This window comes from Notamacropus eugenii, chromosome 4 (genome assembly GCF_028372415.1).
Source record: "Notamacropus eugenii isolate mMacEug1 chromosome 4, mMacEug1.pri_v2, whole genome shotgun sequence".
Classification (NCBI taxonomy): domain Eukaryota; kingdom Metazoa; phylum Chordata; class Mammalia; order Diprotodontia; family Macropodidae; genus Notamacropus; species Notamacropus eugenii.
The window spans coordinates 471,054,858-471,068,679 of NC_092875.1; the positions used below are offsets into that span (position 1 = coordinate 471,054,858).

At 38.4% G+C, this 13,822-nt stretch overlaps 1 protein-coding gene across 4 annotated transcripts in view; it reads left to right on the forward strand.

The window, feature by feature from the left end:
* Positions 1-13,822, forward strand: part of PDE8B (phosphodiesterase 8B) — a 331,778-nt gene that overhangs the window by 224,013 nt on the left and 93,943 nt on the right. For all 4 annotated transcript variants that reach the window (XM_072606396.1, XM_072606392.1, XM_072606395.1 and 1 more), the window contains one exon: positions 12,149-12,227. In XM_072606396.1, the coding sequence (XP_072462497.1) occupies positions 12,149-12,227 (79 nt within the window). The remainder of the gene's footprint in view (positions 1-12,148; positions 12,228-13,822) is intronic.

The following is a 13,822-nucleotide window of genomic DNA, read 5'->3' on the forward strand; positions in this document are numbered from 1 at the left end:
GCTCAATATTCACTTGTCAGACTCTGGCTGAAGAATAGGTAGCTCCAGAGGATTACCTTTTATTTCTCTTTGTGAATTCTTGTTTGGACCTATATGATGTTAGCATGTGAAAGTGGGTGGTTATCATTCTGGCTAAAATTAAGTTGCCATGATAGCCATTTTATGCTGAGCAGAAAGAGTATTGGGGATGAGAAAGACTTGAGTTCCAATGGGACCTTAGACACTAGAATGACCTTAAGCAGGTGCTTTACCCTCTACTGACCTCAGTTTCCTGACCTACAAAATGAGGTAAAAAATCCTTGCTATTACTTACTTCATAGAGTTATCTTGATGAAGTTAATGGGAATTGTTATCATACTAGCCAGTCTTTCAAGAAGCAAGCTATAAAGCTCTTTGGAACTGAGAAAAGATGAAGCATTTTATCCAGCCTCCTAAACTAGTCATAATTTTGATTTCTGGTACCAAAATCTCTTGGTGTATTCATTCCTAAATAAAAAATTGTATTTGATTACAAAGTCCTAATCATTACCAGACCCAACTCATGTACTACTCTAGACAATTAATCATAATAATTAATGTTTAGATAACACTTTTAGGTTCTGAAAGCACTTGATACATATTTGATCCTCATCACAATACTGTGAAGTAGATGAGGAAACCAAGGCTGAGAGGAATTGTGATTTGAACTTAGGTCCTCCTGACTTCATCTCCCAGCTGTCTGTCTTCTATACTACATGCACACTAGGTCTGTGACCATAATTTGTGATAAAGAACTTAATTATCAACAATATGGCATTTCATAACTAAGATGGAAAGGAGTACATATGTACATAAAACACAAATCTATTTTTCATTTTGTTATTGGGTCATTTTTCAGTCATGTCCAAATTTCTGTGACCTCATTTGGGGTTTTCTTGTCAGAGATACTGGAGTGGTTTGCCATTTCCTTCTGTAGCTTATTTTACAGATGAGGAAACTGAGGCAAAAAGGGTTATGTGACTTGCCCAGGGTCACACAACTAGTAAGATATCTTCCTGACCCCAGACCCAGTACTCTATCCACTGTACCACCTAGCAGTCCTCCATTACTCAGTACACATCAAAAATAACTAATAGTAAAATCTTTGCTCTAATCATCATCCAGAAAAGTGTGTGTGTGTGTGTGTGTGTGTGTGTGTGTGTGTGTATGTTTGCTCTCTAAGTCACATCTCCACTAAAGGATAATCTATGGAAGTACATGGTTGTTGGCATCTATTAATTCAGATTCAAGGTTAGGGCTACATCTTTGGTCTCATGAATTCCTTTGGAATTGGCTCTGATTTTGTTAACTGAGTTTATCTTAAATTCCTTCTTGAAGCTCTTTTTATTTTGAAGGGAGATAACATGGTAAAATGTAAAGGCAGATGGACTTGAAGTCAGAAGACTCATTCTATAATTTGGGTTCTATCTGTAGTAACCACAGGCAAGAAACATTCTCTCTCGGGCTGTCTCCTTACCTGGAGGGAGGTTGAACCAGGTGACTTCCAAGATCCTTTCCATCTCTACTCCTATAAAAGTCAGCTACCTTTTATAGTAATGTGTTCCATTAAGTTTACTGACCATTGTAGGTTTTTTTAAATTCCTTTTATGTCTTCTCAAACTTTAAGCTTCAGGGTGTGCCCCATGAATATGTCTACATCACCTTCCCATTCCTTTTGTGATTTTTGCAGGCTATGGTCGCATCTTCTTGGAACCTTCGTCCTTTAAGACTAGAGATTTAGTCTTTCTCGCTTCCCCTGAATTATTTCTGTTGCCTTTCCTTGACCTTTTCCCAGCTCTGTCTTACCTCTGAGGACCTGAGCTGTGTGAAGGATTCCAGAAGCTCATTTTCTGGGCTTATATTTTCTTAGTTGAAAGAGCCAAGCCTCCTTCCCATTCTTACAAATTTCATCATTTCTTTTCTATGCTGTCTAAGAAATGTTTAAGCAACAGGGTTGTCTATTAATACAACTCTGCCCATAACAGAATAGGATTTAGAGCTGAGGGACCTTAAAGATCATCCAGCCCCATCCTCTTGTTTTATAGATGACTTAACAAGGGTCCAGCCTTAATGACTTGCTGTGCAGAGCCAGAATTTCAGTGAAGTAATACTTCCTTCAGTATTTGTTTTCCAACAGTGTTGTGTGTTTGGGGGTTTTAGTTTTGCTTTGGAGGAAGAGGGAAACTTTCTTTTTGTCTTGATATCCTCAGTGCTTAGCATGAATGCTTGGACACTTAATAAATGTTTGTTAACTAACTGACTTACTTAGAAAGTCTAAGCCTGTTGGTTCTCCTTGTCTATATCGCCTTTCAACAATTACAAAGATGGATGAAGCATCATTTTCCTCTACAGAAACCACATTGCCTTACCTTCAACAACTTATTTTTGTTAATCATACTAATGTGTAAATTATTGTTTGCATTTCTTGTGACCTCTACTGTTTCTAATTAATATTTATTGTATGATAATAATAACACTTATACCATACTTTGCAGTTTTAAAACTCCTTGATGCAAAATAATCCATTGAGGCAGGTCATGTAAAGGTATAAATACTGTATTTTAGATGGTTTCACAATTAATAGCAAGGAAGCAAGGAAATAAGCATTTATTAAGCACCTACTATACATCAGAAAGCAGCTAGAGGGTGCAGTAGATAGAATTGTCAGGCCTAGAGTTAGGAAGACTCATCTTCCTGAGTTCAAATCCAGCCTCAGATGCTTACCAGCTGTGACCAACTCTAGACAAGTCATTTTACCCTGTTTGCCTCAGTTTCCTCATCTGTCGAATGAGCTGGAGAAAGAAATGGCAAACCACTCCAGTATCTCTACCAAAATAACCCAAAATGGAGTCAGGAAGAGTTGAGTAAAATAAAAAAATGACAGCAACAAGTGAATGTGCCAGGCCCTGTGGTTAGCGCTTTAAAAATATCCTTTCATTTGATCCTTACGACAACCCTGGGAAGTAGGTGCTATTATTCTATTCATTTACAGTTGGCGAAACGGAGGCCAATAAAAGTGCAGTGACCCTAGGTCACACACAGCGAGTACCTGAAAAAAAAATTCACCTTACTTTGGATTAGTTTCTTGCCCATGAATTGTCTTAGAGGTAAACAATACAGCTCCATATAGTCTGGAAAGTTTATTCATTTAATTTTACGTCATTATTGTTTTGACAAAATATTTAACGAGCTGGATGACAATAATAATCTAATAGCAGAATGTGAGGACATCCTGTAGTTCAGGGCAGTTGCCTTGGTGTTGCCTCATTGTTATTTTTAATGTGTTAAGGCCTTTCTTTCAAAGGTATTCATTCCACCGTGTGACAATGAAGTCAAGCAGAGTCATCTGAAATGACTCAACAGACAGCAGCCTTGGCTTTGCTAAGTCTACATCAGATTACGGCTCAGGTGGAACACAACACAGAGACAAGTACAGTACGACTCCCCAGTTCTCTCCCTATTCCCTGCAGTCTATAAATACCCAAACCTTAAAGAAGAGTTAATATCTACATGTGTTTGTATATGGTTGTTTGCCTGTCATCTCCTCCATTAAATGGTGAACTGGGACTGGTTGTTTTTTGTTTTTGTGTGTTTTTACCTTTTGTCACATCCCTGGTGTTTAGCATGGTGTCTGACACAATAAATTTTGCTGCCTGGTTTGACTTGACAGGAGAGTGGTGCTGAGTGAGGCAGGAGTCAGCTGTAAGAGTCAGAGTGAGTGGACTCAAATTCTTAGTCCAGTCCTTCCAGCAGTAAGTGGTGTTCCTCAAAGATTCGGACACCTTGTCCTCACCCTCAGCAGCAATGGGCCTTTGGGTGAAAGGAGACGCTTACTCCTCATCACCTACACCAGTTTATAAACTTGGAAGGATTAAAACAACGGCCCAGAAGGAGTTGTGGGGCACCTAGGGGAGATGAGGGGAGTGTATTGTGTTTCTTGTGGAGCAACCTGGCATCTTTGCTTTGTTTAGTGAATTGTGACACCATTAAGCAGTGCTTAATGGAACGCAAATTCATGGTTCTGTCCAGACATGCAAAAGACGTCAAGACTCTTCTCAAGTGCATGTAATCTGAGTTCCCCTGGACCACAAGGATACATAAAGTGTATTAGGTGACAGGTAGACTAGTTCATAGGACCATAGCCTTAGGCCTGGCAGGGACCTTAAAACTCATCCAGTCTTACATCATCATTTTACAGATTAAAAAATTAACGTTTAGGGGAGATTAAATGACTTGTCCAGCACTACACGAGAAGTAATCAGCACAAACCCACTTCCTCCAAGCCCAGGGCTTTTCCCATAGTACTGTACTGTCTCACCTTTGGTTTTTTTCCTCCTTTATCCTTTTGACCCTGGATGATCTTTGAGGCTCATTACCTTATCAAGGACACTCAGAAAATCCATATGCACTTCAGTGACAATCAGCCCTATTATTCCCTGCACGGGTTCAGCTCCTTATTATATAATACGTGAACAATTATAATCTAATTATATAGTGAATTACATAATGCTCTTCTCTACAATTCCACCCCCGGCTGCAACTAAATATGTAACATCGCCATCATCCAGCACGGGTGATTTGTTCTGTAGAACAATATTCATTGTTCAAATTGGGAACTTTTCTTCATTTATACAAATGCTTGGCCACCAAGTTATGGTTTTGGGGGGCCCATCAGTTCTCAAAGACTGGCAAGCAGTATTTAGAGAGTTCATGGCTTATGTCAATGGAAGGAGTAGCCACACCTGTGAATTCAGGCATCTTTGAGAATGGGAATGAATACATGTCCTTATGCAGTTTATTGTGTGAGACCCATCTGATACGTCTCCGTAGAAAGGCAGCTCGGACTTCAACATATTCTGAGGCATGCGTCATGATCAGCTCATAGCCAGGCACTGCTTAATTGGTGTTTAATATCCGTAATTTGGGAGGTGAGCTAAACTCTGCTGTTTGTTTTAAGGGCAGTCAGCTTATTAATGGCTAAGCCCGTGAGCCTTCTAAGCACACCATCATTCCCTTTTAGTAGGGAATAATTTCTGACTGACAGGACCTTAAGCTCTGTGAAGCAAAATATTTCTCCTTATTAATAGGTATTTGTAGGGCCTTTTTATTTATTTAGGGCTTTTCGAACCTCTCTCCCCCTCTTGTCAGCAGTTCTGTTCACTTTAACTCTATGGCAATCACAGTGTGGTAGGAAGAGAAACATGGTGTTTCAGCTTTAAAGGCTTTAGAAGACTTGCCCCACTATACTGGGATGAACTAAGGACAGATGGTGTCCAGGGTGAACACAGTAACAAGCAGCATTATTCCCAATGCAAAGCAAAATGTGTTGGGGGATGGGGTGTATCGTCATGTCCTTGTTGCAGAAATCAGGGAGCTGGTGCTTACAGTGGCAAAAATTCTCACCTTTCCTTGACTCCTCCCTGCTCCCAGGGGCAGTCAGTATGATGAAAGCTGTCGTCAATAGATCCCACTCCCTAGGCACCACCACATTTATTGAACCTGAATCTTAGGCCTGCTTTTGGATGAACATGTGAACAATTCAGTTTGACAAAGACCATTAAATGCCTACTATGCGCAAAGTGCTTTCCACAAAGAGATACTAAGATGAAAAATGGTACTGACCCTATCTTCTCAGTGCTTAGAGTCTATCAGCAAGTCAATTAACAAGTATTTATTAAGCCCCTACTTTGGGGGAAGTATTGTGGTAGGGGCTGGGGATATAAGAGCAAAGAATAAGACAATGCCTGCTCCCAGGGAGTTCATATTCTAAAGGGGCAGATAAGAAGAACATATACTAATATATACAGGATAAATATAAAATGAATAGATACAAATATATAGAAAGTCATGAAATGTAGGCTAGTTTATGAGGAAAAGAGGGCACAAGCAGTTTGGGGGATGAGGGAACGCTTCACGTAGGAGATGGTGCTTGAGCTGTGTCTTAAAGGAAGGGAGGACGGTACAAGCCAGAGGTACGGAGGAGAGCATTCCATGCATGAGGAACTCATAAAAAGACATGAAATGGGATGTGGGGCAAGAAGGTGCTGATAAATATTTCACAACCAGCTCTCTGAAAATACATGACACCCTTTTAAGTTTAAACTACATTATTAATATATTATCTATCACTTAAGTATAGACAATCAATAAAATAAGAAATCAAACCCTGACTTATAGCACTTGCAGATTTCTGAGGTGTAAATACCCCCACTAAAAAGCTAACAATTGGCTCTTGCAAGCCAGGACAATCTGATGCCAGCACAACCCTGTTATGGAGGGTCATGTTTGAGAAGCAGAGAGGAGACCAATTTGACTGAATACAGAGCGCTGGATGGCAAGTGATGTCCAGTGAGGTTAAGAAAATAAGTTGAGACCAGTTTGGGTAGGATTTTAAAAGTGAAAAAGAGAAATTATACTTAATCCTAGAGGCAATAGAAACCCACTGAAATTGGTTTAATAGGGCAGTCACATTGTATGTGCCTAAAGAAAATTACTTTGACAGCAATGTGTACATTAGACTGTAGAGATTCAAGCCAGGGCAACCAGTTATGAGGCTGTGTCAGTGTTCTCAGTGAGTGATTAGGAGGGCTCATACTAACGCTGTGGTTTTGTAGGCAGAGGGATACGGGAGTTGTGAAGGAAAGAGTGGAAGGCTTGGGCAACTGATTGGATCTGTGGGTTCAAGGAGAGTGAGAAGTCATGGTCCATATGGAGGTCACAAATCTAGAAGGAGGGTGGAGTCTTTGACAGAAAGAGGGAATCCTGGGAGGAGAGGAATATTTAGAGGGAATAATGAGCTCCATTTGGGAATTAGTGACCTTGAGATGTCAATTAGAATGGAAACTAGTCATAGAACTTAGAACTAGAATGGTCCAATCCCCTTTTGCTCCAGTCCCCTCATTTTGCCAGCAAGGAAACTTGCCAGTGTCATAGAGGCGTTTGGTTGTACAGCTGAATTTCTGGTCACCTGACTCCCAGTTCTGAGGCCCTTCCCCTGAGCCTCTCCTAGTGTGTTCCCCCATAAGGGTCATCGATGCTGCTAGTTATTTAAGGAATTCTAGCATTTATTGTTGCTTCTTCTTTTTGTTTCTGTTGGCAGTTCCTCAGTTTCTTTCCTTGAATGCTACAAAAAGGGGCAAATAAGATAAAACAGAATGCCAGAGTCCCCAAGAACAGAAAGTTCAGAAAGCAAAAGCACCCTGGCATGAATAATGTTAAAAAATAATTAAGCAATTAAGTTTCCAGACAGAGAACAGGACTCATATTGATTATCTCATTTTTCTGCAGGTTTGTTTAAAATATAGCAATCATGTAAGAAAAAGGTCTAAAGTCCATCCCAGCACTGAAGTCCAGTGGTATGAATCTGTAGGGGTAATTAATTTGCAAGAGTTATCGATAAACTCTTACCTAGATTGCTCATAAAAAGATACCCTGTGCTACTGGGTATTCCTTTTTTTAATGTTTCATTGGCAGTTACCAAAGGCAATGGTTTCATAGCTTTAGGAGGCTACATTTAAGAAAGTTTTTTAAGAAGGATACTTCTTGAAAGGGTAGCAATGGTAGTATTTTTAAATACATATTTACACACAACTGAAAAAATTCTCTCTTTCTCTCTCTTCCTCTCTCTCTCTCTCTCTCTCTGTCTCTGTCTCTCTCTCTCTCTTCCTCTCTTCCTCTCTCTGTCTCTCTCTGTCTCTCTCTGTCTCTGTCTCTCTCTCTCTCTCTCTCTCTCTTCCTCTCTCTCTCTCTCTCTCTCTCTCTCTCTCTCTCTCTCTCTCTCTCTCTCTCTCTCTCTCTCTCTCTCTCTCATTGGACAAGGGATTAATCCATAACTCAATGACATTTGTAGGGTAAGGCCTAATTTAGCAAATACTGATAATTAAAAATAAGCCCAAGCAAAGTATAATTATTTCATCCTTGTCTTCAGATGCCTTTTGTGAATTCAGATGTAAGCACATGAGGGCAAGCGCATGTTTATCTGCCTCTTTTCCAAGGTACGTTTTATGGAAGAATACAAAAGAGATGTTTTGAGTAAATATGGTTTTTCTTTACCTCATACCTGGAGGTATTTTAGTAGCCACATATCTTTGTCTTTAAATGTTTATTTTTGTTCACCCTCCCCCCTGCTCCTTTCAGTGTTCATTTGTGCAGGAAGTATGGATGGCAGAAGGGTTACTTGGCTTTAATTTTCAGGTTATGTGGACAGAAGTAGTTAGGAAAAACAGCTTCCATTAATTATAAACTAGAATCTGGAGGCATTTCATGAGGCAGTCTAATATACAGGACCAAATGATGGACTTGGTGCCAAGAAGAGCTGAGCTCCAGTCATATGTCTGAATCATGCTGCCTGTGAGACTGCGGTCAAACCATTTAATCAAACCTTAATTTCTTTACCTGTAAAATGATGATCATGTCTGTAGCACCCACCTCACAGGAGTGGTGAGATACTCAAATGGCACTTTGCAGACTTGAAGTATAAATATTTCTCTACTGTTCTCTCAATATGACTTGAATGAATAAAAAGGCATTTATTAATCACCTACTGCATGCCATGCACTGTGCTAAGTGCTGGGAGATACAAATTCAAAAGTAAAACAATCCCATATCTCATCAGATTACACTTTTATTCAGATAATTTCATAAATCCTTCATCATAGTGCATCTATCCTGTTACCTGTTGAGGGCCTTTCTCCTGATCTGTTGGCATTTGCATTGGGCACCAATGGAGAAGATAGGCTAACTGCCCAGCTCTTTTTTTCTTACTATGTGGTCTCTTGTTTTAATTACATCTCTTTAACAATGTAGTTTACACTGCTTCTAAGACACATTTCTTCACTAATAATGTGCTGCATCCCATTCATACCCCTTGGCACGTGTGTGACTTTCATATTTAATTCTTGGGAGACTTGGTTATTCCATTATTTGTAGTCATATAGCATCATTGGAAGGATAATGATTTTAAAAAGATGGGGCATCATTTCCAGAAAAAGCTTAGAGGCAAACACACAGTGTAGTTTCTCAAATGCAATCCAGTACACTATCTTCCTTCTCAATTCAGATCCCAGTCCATTGTCAGGTTCAATTCAGATCCCAGTCCATTGTCAGATTCAATATCTTTAAGAGATTTAGAAAAGCTCTACGGATTGACCATCCCACTTTATATCATAGACTGGACAGTGGTCATTATTCATCCATTTGATTGTTTTCTTCATGGTTTGTTGGACAAACTCTTTTGAGTGATTATAGATCCCATTTGGGAGGCTCTGCAAAGTTCTGGGACTTTATGAAATCAGAACAATGCCAACTGTCAAAGGGACATCTAGAAGACCTTACCCTATATAGGAGGCCCTCCTCTTTGCCATTCTCCACTAAACATCCATCATGACAGTGGCAGACATCTTTGGAAAGAAAGCATGCCCTCCTGTCTAATTCTTCACTTGATATTAATGATCAGAGGGTTATGGAATAAAGTCATAGCTATTGTTGCATCTTTTATGTAATTATGTATAATTTAAATATATACATGAAAGAATACTTCTTAGAACAGGTTACATTTTTCTGTACTGAATCAAGTGATTTTTCATAGCCAACAAGCAATAAACACAGTAGGATCCCATGTTCTCCATGCCATTCAGTCATTTGCGTGACTATATAAATATTCTTAACTGTAGAATATCCTTTGTGAAAATCTGCCTATTCTTTTCTCATTCCTTCATAAAGAATGCCTTTGATTCATATTGAAATTATTCCCATAATATAGTTATTGCTATTGTCTTGGTCACCTTTTCCAGTAATTACAATGCCTATGATGTTTTCCCAAGTATTTGATATTCTCTCCTTTCAAATATTCAAGAACTTATCCCTGAATACCCTCAAAATTGTGTTGCCCTTAGCATAGCTCTGTGCTTTATATATATTTGATGTAATGCAGCTGCTCTTTCCATCCTTGTTGACTTTGTTTTCATGGCTACTTCCTCATCTAGTGCTTCAGAACTACAATATTAGAGCTTGACAGTGATGGCTTTATGATTGACGAAGAAAATAATTTTTTCAAAATCTTAGCAGACCTTTTTTATGTCTTTGTCATCCTTCCCAAATTGATCTTTAAATATTCTTGGAAGGATCTGTCTTAATTGAGTCTGTCCACCACGTTCTCTGGAAGATGCTTTTCTGTCTACCACTTTTCATTGTTTTTTGAAGTACCACTTTTAATCTTGAGCCATCCTTTCTGGGTAGATTTTTTGAATGAATTTGTATTTCAAACTCGCATTGTCTGTGGTTTCTATAACACTCTACTTGGCAAATAGATCATGCACTTGCTTTGTGAGGCAGTTTCCAGACCCTTTTATCTTCATTGTGACAAGTGATTTACACTGTTTAAACTTCCTTAGGAAGCGATCATACCTTCTGTTGATGTCTGTTCTTTTATCCACGTCTCACTTTTTTGGTGCCATCATCTTGTTTGAATAGGTCAATTTGGAGACATATGTTCTCATTTTTATTTTTCTTCTAATTAGGCATTGATTCTGATATTTGCCCTAACAAGTAGATGGTCAAACCACATAGACAGCTGGTTTGGAAATAATTCCTTTATTAGTAAAAAAGTCATTTCCTGTGAAAATATAGCAAATTTAATTTTTGTGTTGTTATTCTATGTTTTTCTATGTCCAGTGCCTTCCAATTGTATTAGTAGTTAGATAAATATTTATAAATGTACCCAAAACTGCAACTCTTAGCAACCTTTCTCCCTTTTACCATCACTCTGCCAGTTACCAAAGAAGTAGAAGGGAGTCACAAAAGATGGAGGGTGGTTTTGGATTTTGTTTGGTTACAGGGGTTGTTCTGGACATTGAAGTCATCTAGGGGTCAATCTATTGGTAATGAATTTCTCCGTACTTAACTTGACTGGTCCTTAAAAGTACACAAATCTATTGTTGGATCCACATTGAGTTTTGTGATATTGCTAGGACCATCCGGAAACTGCATTTTGTTGGCATATTCTTTGAGAACCCACAGTCATCTCCATGCCGTGAGAGGGTGTGTTGGTGGGACTTTTGTGGGTATTTGTAATGAGAAGAAATAGGTCACAGAGCAAAGAGGAGGACTGATATAATCATTAAAGTCAACGGCAATGCTTTAAACCAAACAGAGGATGGATTCCTGTGTTTACTAATAGGTAACACTATAAAATTGATTTTCTAAGAGGAATTATCACATCGTTATTGTTTGAAGTACCTTTAGTGTTTATTATTTAAGCAACCAGTACAATCAGAACTCTAAAAGCTGTTCTATTGAGCAAGAATGGATGTTCGTTAAAATTACTCCCCTACCCTGAAATATATCAGAGTTGCAGTTAAAAGGGACAGATAAAAAAGTTTCCCAGAAAATTTTCTTCCTTGGAACTTCCACTCACGTGGATTCCTTAGGTGAAGGGATCAAAGTGGTATCAGCCTTTGATTGCCATTTAGAAGTGAATTGTTCTCAAACTAGTCTGAGCTGAGAAATATAAGAAAAGGAGGGAAAATGTTTCTCTGTCTATTGCTCAAGGCTAAGGAAATCCAGTGCTTTAACTGAGGGGCTATTTCTGTTCTTTGAGTTGACCAGGATCTCACTTCTCCCTGACTACAGATAGGATGGGAACCTAAGGGTTTTTGTTCAAGGAGTGCCTAGAGTCCTTAGAAAACCAGTCATGTCTGTTTCTAACTAACTGTCTTAGTAATGAAGTTGCATTTGGTGTATAGCTCTTATGTTATCCAGAAAGATTTTTCACATTCCTCTTGAATTTTTCATTTGTTAAAATATGTGCAGGAAGATATGAGTTGTATTCATTCCTTAGCTGTAATGTTTACATATATATGTACATATATATGTATGTATATATATACACACACATATATACATATGTATTTTAAAAGTTACTTTTTACACACACCTATATATACATATATATTTTAAAAGTTACCTTTTCTTTAAAGCAAATAATTGTTTCAGTATTACATGGTTTGGAGGAAAATAGATTTTATGCATTCTGTGAATTGATTAACTTAATAAAACAGCAGGTAAAATAAACCATCTTGAGAAAGATGCTTTGGTTTTACAACAAAACTAATGGAACATTTGCACTTTTCAGGGCATGTAACTCAATTTTTACGGCACTTGACCACTGTCATGAAGCCATAGAAATAACCAGTGATGATCATGTCATTCAGGTATGAAAAAGAGTGTTTGTTTTTTAAAAACATAGATGGGAAATGTTTCTGTACTTTGCCATATCTGATATGAGTCCTTGACCTAAGGAAGGAAAACACTAAACACATATAATTTTCTTTCTTGAATTGGGGTCAGGTCCAAGCTTTAGTTAATCATTAAATTCTCATCACAACTAGGTCACAATTAATGTGAATATAATGAATCGCATTGAGCAGTCACATGTCGTCATCTTCACGCTACTGGAAATTGTAATTGTATAAAATATGGTAACTCATCCCAGCCCAATGGAAAGATATAGTGCTAATTTAAATAATGTACCCATTTCACAGGATTCATTATTCACACTAATCAGGACCTAATTGTTATTTCAGTTCCATTAATTAGGAATCTGTAATTTTGAGGAAACAGATAGTACTGAATTTTTTCTTTGCACTAACTCCCTTGCTTAGGGGTTAACTAAACATGTAAATAGTGTTTTTAGTCACCCGCGTCTGCCATGATCATTGTTTATATTTGCTAAAGCAAATTTCTTATATGTTTGAATTATGTAGTTTGTTTTGTTTTGGTTTTTTGCCATGTGTTTGGATCACCGATTTTATCAGTAACAGGGAAATCACAGAGAAGGAATTTATTCTGTCACTTCAAGCAGACAACATCCTATCCTCACAGTCTCAGAGAGCTGTCTGAGGAGTTGAGGAGTTAAGTGATTTGCCCAGTCATCAAGTATTTGAGGGAAGATTTGAACCTAGCCATGGTAGACTGGTTGTATATCTACTTTTCCTCTCGGTTACAATGATTAAATATCTATAATAAAAAAATGGCCCTTCTTTTACAGTTGTCTCCAATTTATATATTTTTAATTAACTGAAGTAACTAGATAGCAAAGTGGATAGAACATTAGACTTGGAGCCAGGGAGAATTGAATTCAAATCTAATCTCAGACACTTACTAGTTATGTGACCCTGGCCAAGTCACTTAATCTTTATCTACCTCATTTTCCTCCACTGTAAAGTAGGGATAATAATGGCACCTGCTTCCCAGGGTTGGGAGGATCAAATGAGATGACATTTGTTAGCGTAGCACAGTACTTGGTACATAGTAAACACTTAATAAATGCTCATTTTCTGCCTTCCTAATTCAAACTGCCTTCTGCCACAGTTACTTTGAAGTTGGTGAGATTTCCCTGTCTGTGAGCAGTCCAGGCTGCTAGCAATGGGAGAGGAGCACACATCACTGAAAACACAATTTTCATTCTAAGCTCAGTGGCAGTGACAAACAAGACTGAGCAACTATCTGTCAGTCAGGCATTTTTGTCACATCATCTTTTGCATGCCACCAAGATCAACAACAGATGGCAATTTGAGCGCTTAAATGCCATACTCCTAAGAAAAAGTTTGGAAAGGGGCCTCCTGGGTTCCACTGTTCCCAGAAATGTCTTCCTCATGCTGGCTGGATTGTCTGCTTTTTACATTCTTTCTCTCCACACCTTTCTGAAATCTTTCGGAGGGAAGGGGCTTCTTAGGTAGTGCTTACACCCTGGTTAGAAAATAAGAATGAATGGGGAGATTATGCAAAAAACAAATTAGTTCCATAC